Source organism: Zalophus californianus, chromosome 7, assembly GCF_009762305.2.
Source record: "Zalophus californianus isolate mZalCal1 chromosome 7, mZalCal1.pri.v2, whole genome shotgun sequence".
Classification (NCBI taxonomy): Eukaryota; Metazoa; Chordata; class Mammalia; order Carnivora; family Otariidae; genus Zalophus; species Zalophus californianus.
Window position 1 is genome coordinate 6209530 of NC_045601.1, and position 18968 is coordinate 6228497.

The following is an 18968-nucleotide window of genomic DNA, read 5'->3' on the forward strand; positions in this document are numbered from 1 at the left end:
GGGGGTAAAAGTACTAAATGGAGCCCAACTTCAGAGAGCATGACGTGGGAGGCATGTCGAGCTCTTAATCCCCATATCCTTCAACTAGATAATCATACTATTACAGCCTGGAGTCCAAGAGGATATTTAATAGCTAGTGAGACAGAGATTAAGATCCATCCAGCTAGCAAGGGAAGCTGGATCGGCAGAGCAGCCTCTCCTATAATCTGGTGCAAAGGCCTTAACTCTCCCGATTCAATCGTCCCTCTGGAAGCCAGGACATGTATTTCCCCCCCCCCCTCTGTGCGGCATGGAGAATACTACAATTCCTCAGGTAGTTACTCCATGATTTTTCATAAGAACTTTACTGATTATACTTAACTCTGTATACCACACCCTTACGTTTTCTTACTTGGAGCCAATATATCCCTATCTAAGGAGCATGGGCTCTATGTTATCAAGACCTCCAATATTTTTTTTTTTTTTAAGATTTTATTTTATTTATTTGACAGAGAGATAGAGAGAGAGCACAAGTAAGCAGTGAGGCAGGCAGAGAGGGAGAAGCAGGCTCTCCGCCGAGCAGGGAGCCCGACGTGGGGCTCGATCCCAGGACCCCAGGATCATGACCCGAGCCGAAGGCAGCCGCCCAACCGACTGAGCCACCCAGGTGCCCCAAGACCTCCAATATTATTATGGAGCCTGCCGAAGTAATTACAACAGCACTTAACCAAAAAGCTACTCACATCTTTGTTTTAAAAAAGACAGCCTTTTGCCTGTATCCCTGTCAATCTTACAGGCTTTGGGAGGAATCCAAATCGCTCAGCATGCTTAATCAGGCACTTAGTGAATTAACAAGGCCGTGAAGGTTTCTAGGCCTACGCAGAGCAGGCACTGTAGCACTAGCTCCATTTTGATGACCACTAGCATGGCCATAGCTGCTCTCCCCATACCATCCAGATTGCCCAACACGATGATCAAATTGCGTATAATGCAATCTGAATTCCAACTGAACTCCGGTTGAATTCCAATTACAACAGACGACCGAGCAAAAATTGTTGGGGAGGGGCGCCTGGGTGGCTCAGTCGTTAAGCGTCTGCCTTCAGCTCAGGTCATGATCCCAGGGTCCTGGGATTGAGCCCCACATCGGGTTCCCTGCTCAGCGGGAAGCCTGCTTCTCCCTCTCCCACTCCCCCTGCTTGTGTTCTCTCTCTCGCTGTGTCTCTGTCAAATAAATAATAAAATCTTTTAAAAAAAAAACTGTTGGGGAGACTCCACCTGATGGAAGTAGCAACAGAATACCTGGGAGAAAAACAGGAGGCCCTGGCTTTTCCCCAGAATCTTAATTGTGACGGGGCCCATAAGGCCCATAAGGCCCCTTTACACTGGAATGGTACTCAGTATGATTGGGGAAAAATTAAAAAAACATCTTCAAGGCTCCCTTTGAGACCATTTAACCTTAGACATTCACAACTTAAAGAAACAGGTTTTATCTTCTCTCACCACCATTAATGAACATGAGCAGAAACAAAAAAACAGGGGTATTCTCTCTGACAACCTACAATGGTTAAATCCAAAAAACTGGTTTTCTAATACCAAATGGGGACTCATCAGACTGTCCTTTATTTTACTCATTTGTCTATTGCTTCTCTTTGTAGTCTGCAAAATCGGAATAACACCACTTTCCCCAATAGGAGAAACTCGAGATTTGAACCTGGCACAACTGCAGCAAGACCTCCCACCTACAAAGGATAAGAAAGGCGGGAACGTGGGAATTCACAATGCCTGGCTGGCGGAAAGGCGGGAACTTGGGAATTCACAATGCCTGGCTGGCGGAAAGGCGGGAACGTGGGAATTCACAATGCCTGGCTGGCGGAAAGGCGGGAATGTGGGAATTCACAATGCCTGGCTGGCGAAGATATGACAAACACGAACCTCCTTGGGAGGGGTTACTTGAGAAGCAAAGGAGGAGTGACCAGAAAACGGGGCCTCCTTTTAGATTTCTGGGCTGAAAACAGCCAGATCCTCATTGTGGCCCAACACTATCTCCCAGGGGACAGATGCTTAACTTCGGTTTTGCATGAATCCTTAATAGTCACCTACTCCCTGCCTGCAGGTCACGAACACAGATAGTCCTAATCACACCATGCCTGCAAATGTCACTGCCCTAGATGTTGAAACTTTACATTCCTTTCTAATCTTGATTCTTTGATGTAACAATAACATGCATAATAAAAATTAAGAGGCACAAACTTCTAGTGATAAAACAAGTTATGGGGATGTAATGTACAGCATAGGGAATATGGTCAATAACATAATAACTTTTTATGGTGATATGTGGTAAATTGAATTATCACCAGGATCATTTTGTAATGTATAAAAATGTAGAATCACTATGATATACACCTGAAACTAACAGGATATTATATGTCAATTATACTTCAATAAAAGAAAAATTTAAAAATTGCTACATCAATTTCTCTGAGAACTCAGTGCAGAGAAAGCTTGAATACGCTACAGGGATTGATAGGCTACTTCTTTTGTGATAACAAGTGTATAATGTTCCCCTCTGAGCAGCCAATGCCAAGAAGCTCACAACGAAATCTGAACATCAATCAATAAATACACTGCCCGTATGAATGGCAAAACTGATTCTGCTTTATCTCAGGCCTTCTAGTTTAATTATATTTTATTTCATTGTTTCACTATTGTTTCTTCTATTTTGTTTCTGATAACTCCAATTTATTTTCAAAGCCTTGTGTCTTAATGTATATGTATTTCATTGTCAGACTGTTGAACTTAGTTGAGGAACACCTGACAAATAAATGCATAAATAAAACATTTGAGATAATTTTTTCACACAAAGTATATATTTTTACAAAAGAGGGATGAAAGTCACCATTAAGAGGATGGAAAGGGGGTGCCTGAGTGGCTCAGTCAGTTGAGGTCTAATTCTTGGTTTGGGCTCACGTCATGATCTCAGGGTCATGAGTTCAAGCCCTGAGGCCGACTCTGCACTGGGCATGGAGGCCGCTTAGGATTCTCTCTGTCCCTCTCCCTCTGCCCATCCTTCTCTCTCCTTCCCCACCCCACCCCACCCCCAGCTCATCCCACTCTCTCTTATAAAAAAAAGAAGAAGAAGAAGAGGATGGAAAGGAAATTCAGAGTAGAAAACTATACTTGGAATATATACATTTAATAAATGCCTTATATCATGTAGAATAGAATATGAAAAATTAAAAAGGACTATAAATAAATAAGCCAAATCAAGTTATGAGAAAAACACCCAAAGGTCTTGAAAACACACCTCACAAACGAGGATAGTCAAATGACCAATAAATATATTTTTAAAAGTTTTAAGCTTCATTAGTCATAATAAAAATTAATATTAAATTCACGAGATAACATTATACACCCACTAGAATACCTAAAATGCAAAATAAAGAGAACAGCAACTAGACGATAGAGCAAATAGTGCTCTCATGTAGAGCTAGCAAGAGTTTAAATATGAAAAATCAATTTGGAAAGTGATTTTGATGTAGTTACTGAAGCAAACATATTCATACCCCAAGACTCAGAAATTCCCAGGAATATATTCTTGGACATTTATACATATTTTCTCCAAAAAAAAAAGAATTTTCCTAGTAACACCATTTGTGACGATCCTAACCTAGAAGTCATACAAATCCTCATCAGTGGAAGAACAGAAAAAAAATGTTCTATAGACACCCAAAAATACTACACAGGAATGAGTATGGAGGGTCTATAATCATATGCAATAATGTGGGTAAGTCACACAAATTTAATTGTCAGACACAAAACAATTACGGACTTAAGGATTTCATGGATGTAAATGCAAATCTGTTATCAGAAGATTGAAATTGGGGGTATGTTTGGGCACTGACTGGAAAAGGCCTGAGGGAGTTCTATGTTAATAACATTTCATGATCTGGGTGCTGGACCAGTGTCTTTGGTTTAATATTCATCAAGTGATACACTTATGTTGGCATATGATGCATTAACAGAAGTCTAAAAAACAAGTGATCAATAGAGGACTGGTCCAAGTCAGAAATATATAGAAATCTAAGTTCCATTCCTTGCTCTACCATTTAATAAGTGTCCTAAAACCATAACAACAAAAAATTAAGTTGTCTGAGATTTATATGTTAAGTGGAGGAAAAAAAAATCTGCCTTGTCTCCTCATAACATGGGTTGGAAACTCAGATGGAATAAAAATGACTATCATATATTAAAACATATAAAAAGCTACTATATTTAATATACATATGACACTGCTAGGTCATTGAAATTAAATAGGAAGATATTTTATAAAATTTAGTTTAACTATATGTCAAGGATAATGTAAGAACCCTCTGGTCATTTGGAAGAAAAATAAATTCAAACTGTCTGTCCCACTTCCTAAACAAAAATGAATCAGGAAAAAGCAAAGCTTTTAAAAATAGAACATTAAAATTATAAGAGGATTTGGGGGTAAAAAAACTAAAATTTTTAGATTAAGAGAAAGCTTTTGTAAACCACTTTAACATTTTACAATGAGCATGTACAACTTTTATAATAAGGTAGTTAAAATATGGCATAAAACATTTGTAAATTATTCTAATTCCTATATTTTATATTTACATAACACCATTAGCATTTTCTTGAAGTTGCTAATTCAAAGATGATTGTCTCATTATAGTATAAAAGATAGGTCATTCATTAATCTATTTGACCAAAAAAAAAAAATTGCACCTCTTATGTGCCAGGAACTCTTCTAGAGCTAGAGATGCAGTAGTGAGTAAAATACTAATAATTCCCTAGGGAAAAACATAAAATGGAAAGAAGATGAGTGTGCTGGAGTAGGGATGGAAGAGATTATTAAGAGGTTGAAATTTTAAATAGTCAGGGAAGCTTTCACTGAAAAATTAATTTTTGACAAAAAACTGAACGAACAGGAGATGGTGATATGTAAGGGGGGAATGCATTTCAACTAGCAAAGGCACTGAGCCAACTGGGCAACCGGCATATTCAAGGAACAGCAAGGAAGCTACTGTGGATGGAACAGAATGAGTGAGGCAGAAAACCCTAAAATATATGGATAAAGAAGAAAAGGTGCCAGATTACTTAGGACCTTACAGGAGTGTAAGAACTTGAACTTTCACTCTGAGATGAGGAGCCATTGAAGGGTTTGAGATAAGGAATGCCTTGATCTGGCTGAGTTTTAAAGGGATCTTCTGAGCTCCTAAATTGGGGGAGCGTTGTTAAAAAAACAACAACAACAACAACAAACAAACCCCAGACTAAGACATATAATAATTGAAGCAACAAGAAAGAGGGAGAAGATGAAACAAGAAGAAAAGGTAGATTTGCTTACCTTAATTCATCAGATACTTACTGAGTACACTGTTAGGCACTGATTAGGATGAAAAAAATTGGTTAGCCATGGGTTCTGCCCACACAGGGAATTTATAGGAGATAAAACATGAGTCAAAGTAACTATAATACACAGTAGAAAACCATGAGCAAAGGATAAGTTTCCATCTGGGTTGGCAAAGAGGGAGAATTAGGGAAGTCTTCTTGAAGTAGTCCACATTTAGCTGGCCACAAAAATCAAAGCTCCTTGACAGGATGGGTTCTGCTTTCTCCTGCCTTCTCAATTGCCAGCACCTGAAACAGTGCTTGGCACAGTCTGTGATCAGCAGATATCTGTTACATTATGTCTGAATGAACGTGGGTGTGCAGGTATGTAGGGAGGAGGGCATTCAAACAACCGAAACAATATAAGTGACATCACAACAATGAAGAGTTACAGTTTTAATTTAGTGGAAGGAAGTGAGAATAGGGGGAGATGAAATAAAAACCTTGGGGTAGGGTTACATCACAGAAGACCTTGCTGGTCCTGTGGAGGTACCAGTGATGGGAAGGGAATTTTGTACCGAAAAGATGTGATAATACTGATAGATGATTGAAACAAACAAACAATTGGTGGATGGAAGCTAGAGACCAGTTTGGATGATATTGTAAAAACAGGACCTCAATCAGTTTATTATCACTTGGTCCCCTCATCATTAGTACTTCCACTATACTGAGTAAATATTTGTAAGCCTTACCACAGACGTGTATTTACTTGTATGTTTCCTTTTCACTAGCAATATAGCATATTTAGCAGTGGTGGTGGACACTTTTAATCATAGCCCCATTTCCCTTTTTCCCTTTATTATAGTAATAAAATGCCTCAAATTTCAGCTTGACATAGAGCTACCAGTCAGAGACTCCATTTCCCTGCCTCTCTTGCAACTGGTTGTGGTCATATGACTAGGTTTTGGCAATGGATTTGAGCGGGAGTGACAAGTGCAACTTTTGGGACATGCATTCCTAATGAAGCTGCGTGTCCTCCCATTTCTTCCTGCCTCTTCCTGTAGGCTTCTCCCTACCCATTTTTCTCTCCCCATGCCTGAAGGAGGTGTTGGAGATTATGCCTTTTTGCACCTATATGACTTTCATAGCCCTTTTCCTGATGAAACAGGTATAGGGGCCTGGGAGTTGCATCAAGGGTCAATTTTTCATAGGTTTTTTTGTACCAAGGGAAAATAAAGGCCTATGACCAAATTCTGGCCAGTGGGATGTGAATGGAAGTAGGGTGTAGTGTCTGAGTCATGCCTCTAAAAGGAAGCTCTCTGCTTCTTTTTTTTCCTTCTTTCTGAGGGTAGGGATTTGACCCTGGTGTTGGTAAGCCCACCTTGACCCAGGGCATCATCCTACAGGATACAAAGGAAGAATATACAAACAGTGCCAAACAAACTTGGACTTATCTATAACAGAAACAACTTCCATCTTAGTTAAACTACTGTTATTTGGTCTCTGTTAAAGCAGCCAAATCGATATTTTAATACATAATTTATAAATACTGACCAAAACCACTCTGTGTTGAATGAATATATGATTAGTAAGTATAAACATCTCTAAGTAAAGCAATATTAAAGAATTATTTCTCCCATTCCCCTAAGCTTTGAACATAAAACATCTATAGTCTATAGAAAAGGAAAGCTACAGTGCAAAGCTTCAGTTGAAGTCAACTTCTGTATAATCATAACTTTGGGTCCAAATCCTAACTTGTTCTATGATAAAGTGTATTAGCACAGAAAGCATCTACTGTCAGTTGAGGTTAAACCAACACAACACTGAGCTACTGGTTTCTGGTTATAGGTTCTAACATACCAAGAAACAAGGCCTTTAAAAGGAAATGGACTATGAAATCTTCAAATTCTGTATGTCCTATCAGTCTTTTTAGGCAAATGTAACAATATGAATTTGAATATTAGTCTCTGATTTCAGGAATTTTCTCCTTACTTGTTTTCACACAGAATGCAACAATAATTTCAAGGAAGTAAAGGAAGAACAGTATTTGACAATTGGGTCTTAAAAAACTGGCCATTTATGTTTATTATTTTAGAAATATTTTTTATTCTTATACATAGATTACGACTGTGTAAATAAGGATTTCTGTTTGTATAGCCCACCTGATCAAATCTGTTTATGATCAAGTGTATTTACTTATGTTACTAGAGCATTTTCAAAGAAACACCGAGAGTGCCCACAGAACTCTTTAGGGTTTAGCTGTGTATGTCTTTTGTGGAAGAGCACTGGATGGTGACTCATTTAATTAGGGAGTATTTGAAAGAGGCAACTGAAGGTGAGCCCCAACACTGGAAACATGATTTGGGTGTCAGCTTTGGGACAGGGGTTGTAATTTAGAAAAGCTGGAGACCTGCACATTATTTTCCGAATAGAAATAAAACTTAGAAAGAGATAGAGCTATTCTGACTTTTTAATGCCAAAAGGTTTATACTGTTGAAGACAGAAATGGTGAAATGTAAATATTGGATATAAAAAGGAAATGTTTTATTTCCTATACCACTTAAGTTCTTTTGTATAAACAGTATCTTTCTTTTATCAAGACTTTCCTATTGTGTGGTAGTTTTCCTTGGAGGACTAAGGACAAGGAATTTTTTTTGCTGATCCCAAATCTTCAGAACTGTGCCTATGGTTAGCAAGTTCCTAGCTTAGCTAACCAAAAAAAAAAAAAAAAAGAGAGAGAGAGAGAGAGTTTCTGATTGAATGAATAGACAAGTGGATAATGCTTGCATCTATGAATTGTAATTTCCCACTAAATGAAGTGGAAGAGTGACACATCCTGTTTTGAGGGTCTTCATGGAAATATAGCTATCACACTAAGAGACTTTCCCTAAAAATACAAAAATAAGGAGATATTTAACTCAATAAATTGTTTATAAAGAAGGCTGCTTCACAATGTTTTTTGTTATTTAAGTTTTGTAAGCATATTTACTTCATTTGGTAATACTCGGAATACTTAATTTTCCAGAAACTATGACTTTCGGTATAAGGCTATGTTAAAAAATAAACATGATTATAAACATAAATTTAGAAAACGAGAGAATCTGACCAATTTTCTACATGTCTGTGAACAAATATAACACTGAAAAAATGACCAAGATTGTAATTAGAAATATTGTGTCGAAGAAAAAACAAATAATTAGCTTGAATGGTTATGGTACTCTATACTGCTGATAAATGAGTCATCTTGACCCCCATGACCACTTACTTATGTGAAAACCATGCAAAAGGATTGCAACTACAACAAGCTGGAGTTTTAGTCTATTTCCACAAATTTTCATTATTGTAAACCAACTGACACACATTCCAATAATCCAAATATCATTTTGTGTAGTAATACAGTAATCTGACGTAAGGATCTAGAGGTAATCTGTTTCATTCACGTAGGTAAAGGATGGGGTATGTAAAAGAAATAATGTGATACTGAAAGCAACGCTATTCATTTAACATAATGAGCTACTATACAATAAGTCAGATGCTCCGAGAGTGTAAATTATACAAATTTGAAAGCTCCATTTATTATTAATATCTCATTCCCAGACAGGAGCTTGCTTAGTCAGTCAGAAGTAAAACCTGGTTTAGCATACCAAATTTAAAGCTGTTTAAATATGAAAGTTTTTTTTTAAATCTATCATGCATGTAGTGAAATCACTTGCATGCATTTTAAACCTTTTTCCCCCCAAAAGTATTGAGAATATTTTGTTTTTACTACCACAAATCATAGAAATTAAATACGAATTATAGTAATAGTCATAAATACTTGAACTGAAGCTTAAAATTTATCATTTAAAAGGTCTGGAAATAGACTTCATATTAAATTGCCTATCAGTGCTCTAACTAACAGGCTGATGCTATTTTGTAAGAAAGAGTAAAGTAAATGCAGGGATATTCTAAAATTCCTTAGGTTGAATTGATGAGATTTCATATTGTAGATGATTTAATGAGTTCATGCTTCTAGGTGTACATCAGCACATGTCAAATTCTACAAGAGTTTATGATTTCTAAGAACTCTCCTTCTAGAAGGCCCTTTGCTGAGTGGCGCTCGATTAGGAATCAGTAAGTAAAGAGGCTCTTTTTTATTTTCGTGTAAATAGTTTAAGAGTAATTCGGGGTGGTCTAGAAACCATGAGTTATTAGGAAGGTGCTTATAAATGGGATATAGCACCTCACTTGCCCAAGATCCTTTCTAACAACCTAGCCGGGACCGCCGCACTCTGTTGGGCACCGTCTGCAGGGGAATTGCCATTTTTGCCAAAGACCACCCAGGACACAGATTCAGAATCCATCATAGGGCCGGCCAACATCTATAAGCTGGTGTCCCCTGATTCGGGGCGAGTGCATTCAATGCAGGAAGATCACTTACGACTGAGTTTTTCATCATGGCTTTGACTGTGAAGCCCTCAGAAACCAGGGAGTGAGGCTGATGCACCGGGAGCGGCTGTTGTGCCAGCAGCTTGGTCCTCTTCGGCATCTTGTCTGGGCATTTGTTTAAGCTCAGGGTCTCTTTTTCTGCCACCATCTTCCTAGAAAATGCCTTGTTCTCATAAAACGTGTAGTACAAGAATCAGTGGGTTTTACGGATGTGAGAAGGAGTTCGGGAAAAAATGTAAAAAGGCGCGTTACTGGTAGAAATTCAACCCCTCGAAGTGCCCAGGTTGATCCAGATGTTTGGCAGCTCCTAGGTGAAGGGAGTTGAGGGAGGGGAGGGGCGGGAAGAGGGAAGGACCGTGGCAAGAGCCGCAACAAGCTTCCAAAGGTAAGCCTCCTGGTTGCTAAGCGACGCGTCAACACTGCGGCCGAATGGCCCAGTCCTCCCGTGACGTACGTTTCCTGGGCCTGAATCCGGAATGGCGGCGGAAGGCGGCCGGCGGAAGACGGGCGGCGGCTGGCGGGCCGGGGGTGGGGGGCCGGGGGCGGGGGCGGGGGCGGGGTGGGGGCGGGGGCGGGGTAAGGAGAAACTACGTGGTAAAACTACGACTCCCAGAAGGCGCCTTGTTGCGCGCCGTCCGCGCGTGCGCATTCCGACAGCCGGCCACAGGGGAGGCAAGTGCTGGAAGATTTAACCCCGGAGCCACACTGGTGGGAGGCACGTGTGGGTGCCAGTGCGCGCGTAGGTCCCTGCATGCCCAGCAGCCTCCACCTGCCCAGTGACCATGATAGGTACGTGGGTGCCTGCCAGGTACAGCCTCTCTGCGCCGCCCCGCCGGGCCTCGGCGGACAGGGACCCCCAGGGTGTCCGCGCCGGTGTCAACTGTCAGTGTCAGGGCGGCCGTGTCCGTCCGTCCTCAGTGACCGCCGTGGGCCTCCCAGTGCCCTCCGTGGGCCAGGAGTATAAGTGTGTGTGTTCGAAGCCCCCACCCCGCCCGTGGTTTGACAGGCTTCCCACTGGAGACAACTTCTCCAGGGACCCTGGTGCCCCTCCGCCTGCCAAGGTGAAGGCTGGGTCGCGCGTTCCCACAGCGAGCGCTCTGCTCAGCCAGACTTGGCGGGGGTCGGTTTGCAGGTCCCGCAGAGCGCCTTGGTAGCTGCCTTCCAGTTAGGAACAGACTGGGACCCAAAGTCTGTAGGACTCTTTCCGGGGAAACCCTAGCGAAGCATTAAACTCCGGTGGAAGGTACCTGCAGTAATGCTTAGGATCAAAAGAAATTCCTGCAAAGGGATTTAAACGTCTTGCTCCCTCCGATTTTTCCTTTTAAATCTCTCATTGTAGGTCTGAGATGAAAGAAGAGTAAATAACAAGGATTAAATATTTGTGTAATGAACTATTATTATTGTTTAACACAAAATGACCTAGGTGCCTTTTTGTGATTAAAGCTTTGGAAACGGTTTATTATAATTGTTTATTATAAACACTGTGATGTATAAGATTAGCAAAGTTTCTCCCTTCCGGGGTTGTTAAGCCAAAAGTTTTTTTTTTTTTTTTTTTTCTTTTTAGCGGTAATCTTTGAAATGAGTGGAAATGCACAGTATGATTAGAAACCATTGCTATTTGGGGGGTTTATTATGACAGAGTCTCGCTCTAGATTGTGTATGGAAGATTTGGTGAGCCTGTTTGGGGATTATTCCTGATGAGTGCCACTTACAAGGCACTTTTGATTGCAATGAGTACATCTGAAGTCAAAAGTGGTCTGTCCAGAAAGATGAGAAGTGGATTTTTAAAATACGTAAGTTTGTATGCACTGACAAAGTCTTAAGTCTTTTTTAAGGAAATTAATGTTAAAAAAGTAAAATGTTGTACTCACTGGGAGAGTCAAGCCAGTGATTAACTGACACTGTCTTTGCAGCAGTGATAAAACCTAATGATGTCCAATTTTTCTTACCTTTCTAGCATAGTATGACTATTGGTGAATGACTTTTGAGAGTCATCCAATTAAGACATTTTTTCTTATAAATACATTTTTCATATAAACTTTTATGAATCCTCTGAGACTTTTTTGGTGACCATTACATATAATCCACTATAAACACAACTCTGAACTGAATCTGAACCAAGAAGAAGTTTCAAAATCCATGATGTCAGTATTTTATAGGAAAAAATAATTTATATTTTATTTTGAAGACAGTTGTGCAAATTTTATTTTAATTCAACTTAATCTAGTGCATGGATACTTTTAAAAGCAAATTTATAGTAAAGCTATATATAAAGACAGGGACTTAAGATCTAAAAATCACAATTCTAAATTATTATCTAATACATGGCTATACACACACTTTATTAGGATGAACTATGTTTAGGCAGTTTTGTTTAGTTTACTTGCAATTCATGGGATTCATTTACTTGGGGCATGAGAAGGAAGAGTATGATTTCTGGATTTGATTAGACAGTTATTAGTAACATAATTACATGGAGAATATAAGGTAGGTTTTAAAAGATGTTTTTTCTCATACTCCAGATACTATTTTACATAGTGCAAATAAATGTGTATTACAACATAAATACAACATGCTCCCTCCCAAGAAAAGTACCTTACATATAAAAACCATTTGGACAGTGTGCAGTAAATTATTTTATACAGTTAGTTGCATTGTCTAATTCTGTTGGTGGGCACATTTTTATAAAAATCTTGATTGCCAATTTTGTTCTTGGTTGTGTTGGAAAGTGTGTTGGAAAGTGTGGAAAGGACAATGTTGGAAGGTAAGTGAAAGTGGAGGCAATTGAATGGAAGTCTTGAAGTGATGGGTTTCTTGTTTCTGTGACTAAACTTTGGAGACAGGAAAGGCATTATAGTTTACACCTAATGATAAGCTGGAGATCAAAATATAAATCAGTGTATTGTTTTTTTCTGTTAAAGACATTGTGCTACTCAGAACTTGGCCCTTTATGACTATGCTCTTTTTAATTGCTACACCCTCTTTAATGCAAATAGTGCTCTTCCACTTTATATAAATCTTGGTTACTTTTGAGGAAAAACAAAAATAGGCTACTTGGTACAATAGGAGTAGAGAGGATTGAGTGTTACCTCACTACCAGTAGAATTAACTTTCCTTTTACGTTCTTAAAACCTAGGATTCCTTCTTGGCACAGAAATGTTTCAAATGTACTTATATTTCTCACTTGGATTATGACTGATATGTTAAATGCCCTGACCCAGACAGCCATAGAAACATAGTTTAATTGAAGTTGGTGATTATGACTGTGAGAAGTATGGGGAAGGATATCAAGATGATACAAAGCAGAATAGAAGGCTTAAGAAAATTCTACTTAGAAAAATATAATTTTTGGCATCATTATTATTTTTTTTTTTAAGATTTTGTTTGTTTATTTGAGGGGGGGGCATGAGCAGAGGGAGAGCATGAGCACGGGGGGAGGCAGAGGCAGACTCCGCGCCAAGCAGGAAGCCCGATGCCGGCCTCGATCCCAGGACCCCCGGGATCATGACCTGAGCCAAAGGCAGATGCTTAACTGACTGAGCCACCCAGGCGCCCCTGGCATCATTATTAAAAACATATTTCACCCTTTTAAAATCAGCAATTCTTTTTATTTAAAATTGAATTTTAGTAGTGATATTTGTGGTATATTCTAATTCCTGTAGAACTGGAGTTAGGTATTTGAGTAGTATCAGATATTAAAGTGCATGCATCTGTATACAACAGAGTTGTCAATATTGGAATTCAAATTTCAATATCTAATTCTTTAAAAATTTTTGATTAAAAAATAACAATTAAAGCCTAGTCACGTCTGTATATTATTTAAATTATCTCTTAGAAAATATACATATCTACCTCTACAACTCCACCCCACAGTAATTCTTGCTTACTTTTTTATTCTGTGGATGTACACAAATTATACAAATACTCTTCAATAAATGAGCATTCAGTAGGTTTACAGATTGCTATCATCAGGAATGTTTGTGTTCATATCTCTGTTTGCTTATATGAGCATATATGTAAAGTAAAAATCTTGTTACAATTTCTGGGTGGATTTTCTAGTCAAAGGATTAGTAGATTTTGAATTTTTCTAGGTATTTCTAAATTTTTCCAAAGTAAGTGACCCTATTTTACATTTCTGTCTAATGCAACAAGGTAGTAAAAGCTGCCCTGCTCCTCAGGACTGAAAAATTTCAAAAAGACATCCTCCTCAAGACTGACTCACATCCATCAGCAGAGCATCTACTGGGTTTTTCTTTTCTCCCTGCCTCTTTCCATCCTCGCTCAGGTTTAGTGCCTTTGAGCAGTGCACAAGCTGCACACCTGTGCTTGGTGGCTCTGGCAGTGTTTATAAAAATGCCCATTTACCCCTTGTGTACCATAAAATATTTTTATTTTTGCCTTCCTGTTAAATGAAAAACAGTATATATTAAGTTTTAAGATGAATTTATAAGAAAAAACCCTCTCATTTTCCATTTTGTATTGTTTTATTTTCATGAAACCAGATCCAATAATTGAGCACCTATTGTGTGCCTAGTACTGCTCTAGGTGCCAGGGATACATGAGTGAAAGACATAGAAAAAAAAAATGCCCTTGCTATTATAAATGTACAATCTAACTTTACTATTTGCCTACAAATCTATACATTTGTTTTAAAACTTATATGGGTGAATTTTAAAGTTGCAGAGTTTATATTTCTAGTTGGATGTTCTATGTACTGCTACTTTGCCATTTCAATAATTTTAGGTAAAAATGTGACCCTACTTTGAAGTACTCAAGATAGGCTCTAAAAGTTCCTATTTATGACAAAATACAATTGTGTCATAAAGGAAATTCTACTGAATCTTTGCATAGGTGATTTTGTGTAATTATGTACAGTTCTTCTTTGGGTCCAAAGGCTCTAAAATGATGACCTTATGCCCTTTTCAATTTTGGAACACTTTCTAAGGATTTTTTTGAAGTCTACATTTTTTTGAAACATCATAGCTTCATTGCTTGAAGATGATATAATGAAAGTACTTTATATTAAGATATGCAGATCCATTTCTGCCTCCAAAGCTTCTTTGAAAAATGGGGGAAAAATCTTACTTCGAAATGCTTCATATTCATGAAAGCAGTTTCAATGCAGAATTGTCTATTCTGTTAGCTTTTAGTTCTTTGATCAATGAAAATTGTTTCTTACCTGCTGTTTCTTCAGCCTTTAATTGTGGCCCAGTGCTTATTCAGTATTTCTGTTTTAATTTGTATTTAATGAGCCATTTTAAATATTTCTTTGTAGTAACCTGAATGGTTTCTCTCTTAAGTTTTGTAATATTAAAGAAGGAAATTTTTATGACACTTGGCTGATTTATGTTGCAGCTCCCCTTCCTGGGCTTATTTACTTCCCCCTATAGGAGAGTGTCTTGGTTAAAAAGAATTGTGGTAAGGTTACTATATTTCCCCCAGTACTATAATGTCCTAATTATCTGGGACTTCTACCAGGTTTATTCCTGTATCTATTTTCTCTGAATAGAAACCTTTCTTCCCTGAATTAACAGGTATTTCAGCTTACACTGATGATTTCAGTGTCAGTTCTTTCTGAGGTAGTAGATCGGGTGGTGCTGTGCAGGGGAGGAGGTCCAGGTGGGTGGCAAGTGTGTGTATATCACCTACCGGGGAAGACGCGGGGAAATGTGAGACTGTTTCTCCGAGTCGAGTTTGTGATCTAGTTGGACTGATAAGACATATATTTGGGTAAGAAATACCACCACCCCCCCGCAACAGAAGCAGAGTAATTAGAAAGAGATGTGTATATATCAACACACACACACACACACACACACACACACACACACACACACACACACACACACACACACACACCATCACACCACAGATTTTCAGGTTTCTTCCGCACATGTTATTTACTCAGCTTTGAACGTTATTCCTCTCTGTTGTACATCTGGAAACTACTGTCCATCCTGCTGGATCCATTTCAAATGACACCAACTTTATATCAAGTTTTCCTTAAGACCCCACCTGTGTGTCAGTTCTCACACTTCTCAGTCTGAAGCAATTAGCTCCTCCTTTGGAATCAACCAAGAGCTTAGTAACAACACATAGTGTAGAAGGTGTACAGAAAAATTATTTGCAATCCTACACTATAGATATCATGATAGAGGTTTATACGGGGAAGTGCTGGAGAGGGCAACTGATAGAGCCTGGTGGATCCGCTGTGTCCAGAGGCACGGAAGGACAAGTAGGAGTTCATTAGACGAAGGCAGAGTTCTAGATGGAGGGACAGACATGAGCTGAGGCAAGGCAGGGAGAGGGAAGAGTGGAATGAAAACCATGCCGTGAGGCAGAGGCCACAGGAAGCAGGCTGGCCCCAGGCTAGAAGGGCCTGGTCTGTCAGCTGTAAGCAGGGTCAAGGACCGTAGCTTTACACTGCAGTGGCAAGGAGGAGTCGGTGATCCATTATATCCAGAAGTGCATTATGAATGGATTACATTTTAGAGCGATGTCTGGCAGGAATGGAAAGCCACAGTATAGTGCAACAGTGCCTAGAAGTCCAGGTAAGCATTAATGGCTTCCTTTTTCTCTCAAGCAGGAGATGGCCTTCCACTAAGGGAGAGAGGGTGGTTGTAGGGTAGGAAATGGCTTTTCTCAGCCTGGCGACATTTCTGATGTCATTAACTTATCTTTGATGAAGGGCTGCATTTCTAAAAAAAAAAAGTCCTTATTTTTATAGAATGCATTAAATATCTCATTGACAGGTATTTTTTCATGTTATTAAAGCTTTAAATTTATTCATGTTTCAGAAGTACTCTCTATGTCCTTCTTTGATATGTGGCACATGATGTTTAGGTTTCTATTCATAGTTTCTTCTGTAGGTGGGGAGAACACTGTTGCCAAAGCCAGAGGTCCTGAGTGACCCAGCGTAGTGCAAAATAGGGTTGTTTCCTTTTCAATATCTGTATAACTTATACAACTGGCCCCGTACTGAGACCATCCTTGGACAAGTGTTTGTATTTTTACACCTGGTCATGTGTTGAGACCATCCGTGGACCAACGTTTGTATTTTTAATAGTATTGATAGGTTGTTGATGATTTCTCCAATTCACTTTTCCTGTAAGACTTGAACAGGGTCCCTCATAAAGGTTAACATTAGAGCCCTTACCATTGGAAGAGGGAAAAAGCTTTGAGATGTACAATATATAGCAACCTTACCTACCCCTCAAACCCCTATTCCCACCCTCATCAAATAGGGAAAAAAATAGTGATTAGGGAATTAATATTGGTGTTCCAGTTGAGACAATTTCATTATTTATGTAATTAACGGATATACCAGTTAATCCTATTGTTAAATGTTTCTGGAGTTTCAGTACATAAATTAGGTGACCTGAGATGAAGCCCTTTGTAGCTACATTGTGCTTTTTTAAGCTTACTGTGCAGAGTAGATGCATTTTCCAGAACATGGAAAGGTAGGATACACGCCTAGTTTTCAGTTATGGCAACTAAGGTCTTATATTAATATTTTTAAAAAATATTTCCTAACTACTGAAGAAAAGTAGTATATCAACACAAACGTGCACACATTTGTGCTCGCTTTGCATGAATAACAGAGAAATAGGACTGAGTCTGCAATGTCTCTCTTTCAGAGAAGCCACCTGCACTCCCCCTTTCCTTGTGTCTTACTGTTTTTCTTCCCAACATTACTTCATTTTCTCAGAAACTGGAATTTTGACATTTCATTCTTCAACTTGAAGGAGCAGCTGTTGTCTGAATAATTAAGAAGGGAGCTCTTTCCTCGCTTGCTGCTGGTTTCCACAGGGCTTGACTGTTGGTTGTGAAAGTGTTTCTGAGGGTAACAATGGGAATGGCATGACTAACCAGACTGGGGCCCACCAGGGTCCTTCCCTACACAGGGAGCCGTCTGCAGCAAACAGGCCTTGTTTCTGCATTTTGCTTTCTTAGGAATCTTGTCCTGGATACACTTTGTTCATTGATCCAGTTTTGGGGAGTGAGGAACTTTAGGCTGACCAGAGGATTGGGTACCAGTTAGGCTTACTGCCTGGAGAAGTAAGGATGGAAGAAGAGTAATTCATGCGCTAGCATGCTTCTTTCCACCCTTGAACTCTGGCTTGGAGTCCTTTCCAGCTCCATGGCGTGTCCTTGGGGAGTGAGAGGTACAGATTTAAGCACAACTGAGGCAGCATTCCGTAAGTTGCTGCTTACCTGGGCTGCCGAGCACAAACACACGTAGATTGCACAAGTCGGTAGGCGTTCACCAAGCTTGGATAATTATGTGTGACAATATCAAAACATGTTTTTAAATGAAGATGCCTGAGTTAATAGTATCGGATAGGAATTGTATGTGTTTTACTGTGCAGTCAATTTAGACATAATTGCATGACACAAACAGAAAGTAATATATAGTGGAGGTCTGATATTTGCTTCCCATTCTACATTTAAGAATTGGTGAGATGCCCAGCCATTGGCAATTTAGGGCATTTCTTCCTTTATTGTGGTCCTCTCTAGAGTTTTCTTTTCTTCATGGTCCATTTTTATGTACGTGCGTGGCATTTGCAGTTTCTCACTACATGCAAAATTTCCTTTTTTTTTTTTAAGATTTTATTTATTTATTTGACAGAGAGAGAGACAGTGAGAGCAGGCACACAAGCAGGGGGAGTGGGAGAGGGGGAAGCAGGCTTCCCACGGAGCAGGGAGCCCGATGTGGGGCTTGATCCCAGGACCCTGAGATCGTGACCTGAGCTGAAGGCAGACGCTAAACGACTGAGCCACCCAGGCGCCCTCTACATGCAAAATTTCTACCAAATGTATTGTTCCCCCCCATTGGTTAATTACAAGGAATTCACCAAATAATTTTATTCTCAGTGTATGATGATTTTATACCAGGTGTATATGCTTGCCTTTATACCCTGGCAACTGCTGGGCAGGCCAGCACTACTGTACATTTTATAACTCTGTTTTTTTGGCGGGGGGGCATTGTGGAATAACTTTTATTTGAGGCCTAACATATGAGGAACTTCTTTATTGGATCTAGTCATGGTTGTCACAATTCTTTGTGTATAAATTTATTAAAAATCCCTTCTGGCTTCTGCGGCCAATTTAATCGTTTTATGCCTGATAGAATGCAAGTTAAGCTGGTGAAGTTAGAGAATGTGTTGTGATGCCATTTGAGGTCAGATTTCTGGAGGTGACATCAT

General features: G+C 39.3%; 2 protein-coding genes across 5 annotated transcripts in view; one reads left to right on the forward strand and one right to left on the reverse strand.

Annotated features, from left to right (window-relative positions):
• PACRG (parkin coregulated) overlaps positions 1 to 10217 on the reverse strand; it is a 512890-nt gene extending 502673 nt beyond the window's left edge. For all 4 annotated transcript variants that reach the window (XM_027600841.1, XM_027600838.1, XM_027600840.2 and 1 more), the window contains exon 1: positions 9755 to 10217. In XM_027600841.1, coding sequence (XP_027456642.1) covers positions 9755 to 9910 — 156 coding nt within the window. In that variant the 5' untranslated portion in view covers positions 9911 to 10217. The remainder of the gene's footprint in view (positions 1 to 9754) is intronic.
• Positions 10218 to 10430: 213 nt separating this feature from the next.
• Positions 10431 to 18968, forward strand: part of PRKN (parkin RBR E3 ubiquitin protein ligase) — a 1305872-nt gene continuing 1297334 nt past the window's right edge. Inside the window, 1 exon segment of the mRNA XM_027603377.2 lies at positions 10431 to 10551. Within this exon segment, the coding sequence (XP_027459178.2) occupies positions 10545 to 10551 (7 nt within the window). The 5' untranslated portion in view covers positions 10431 to 10544.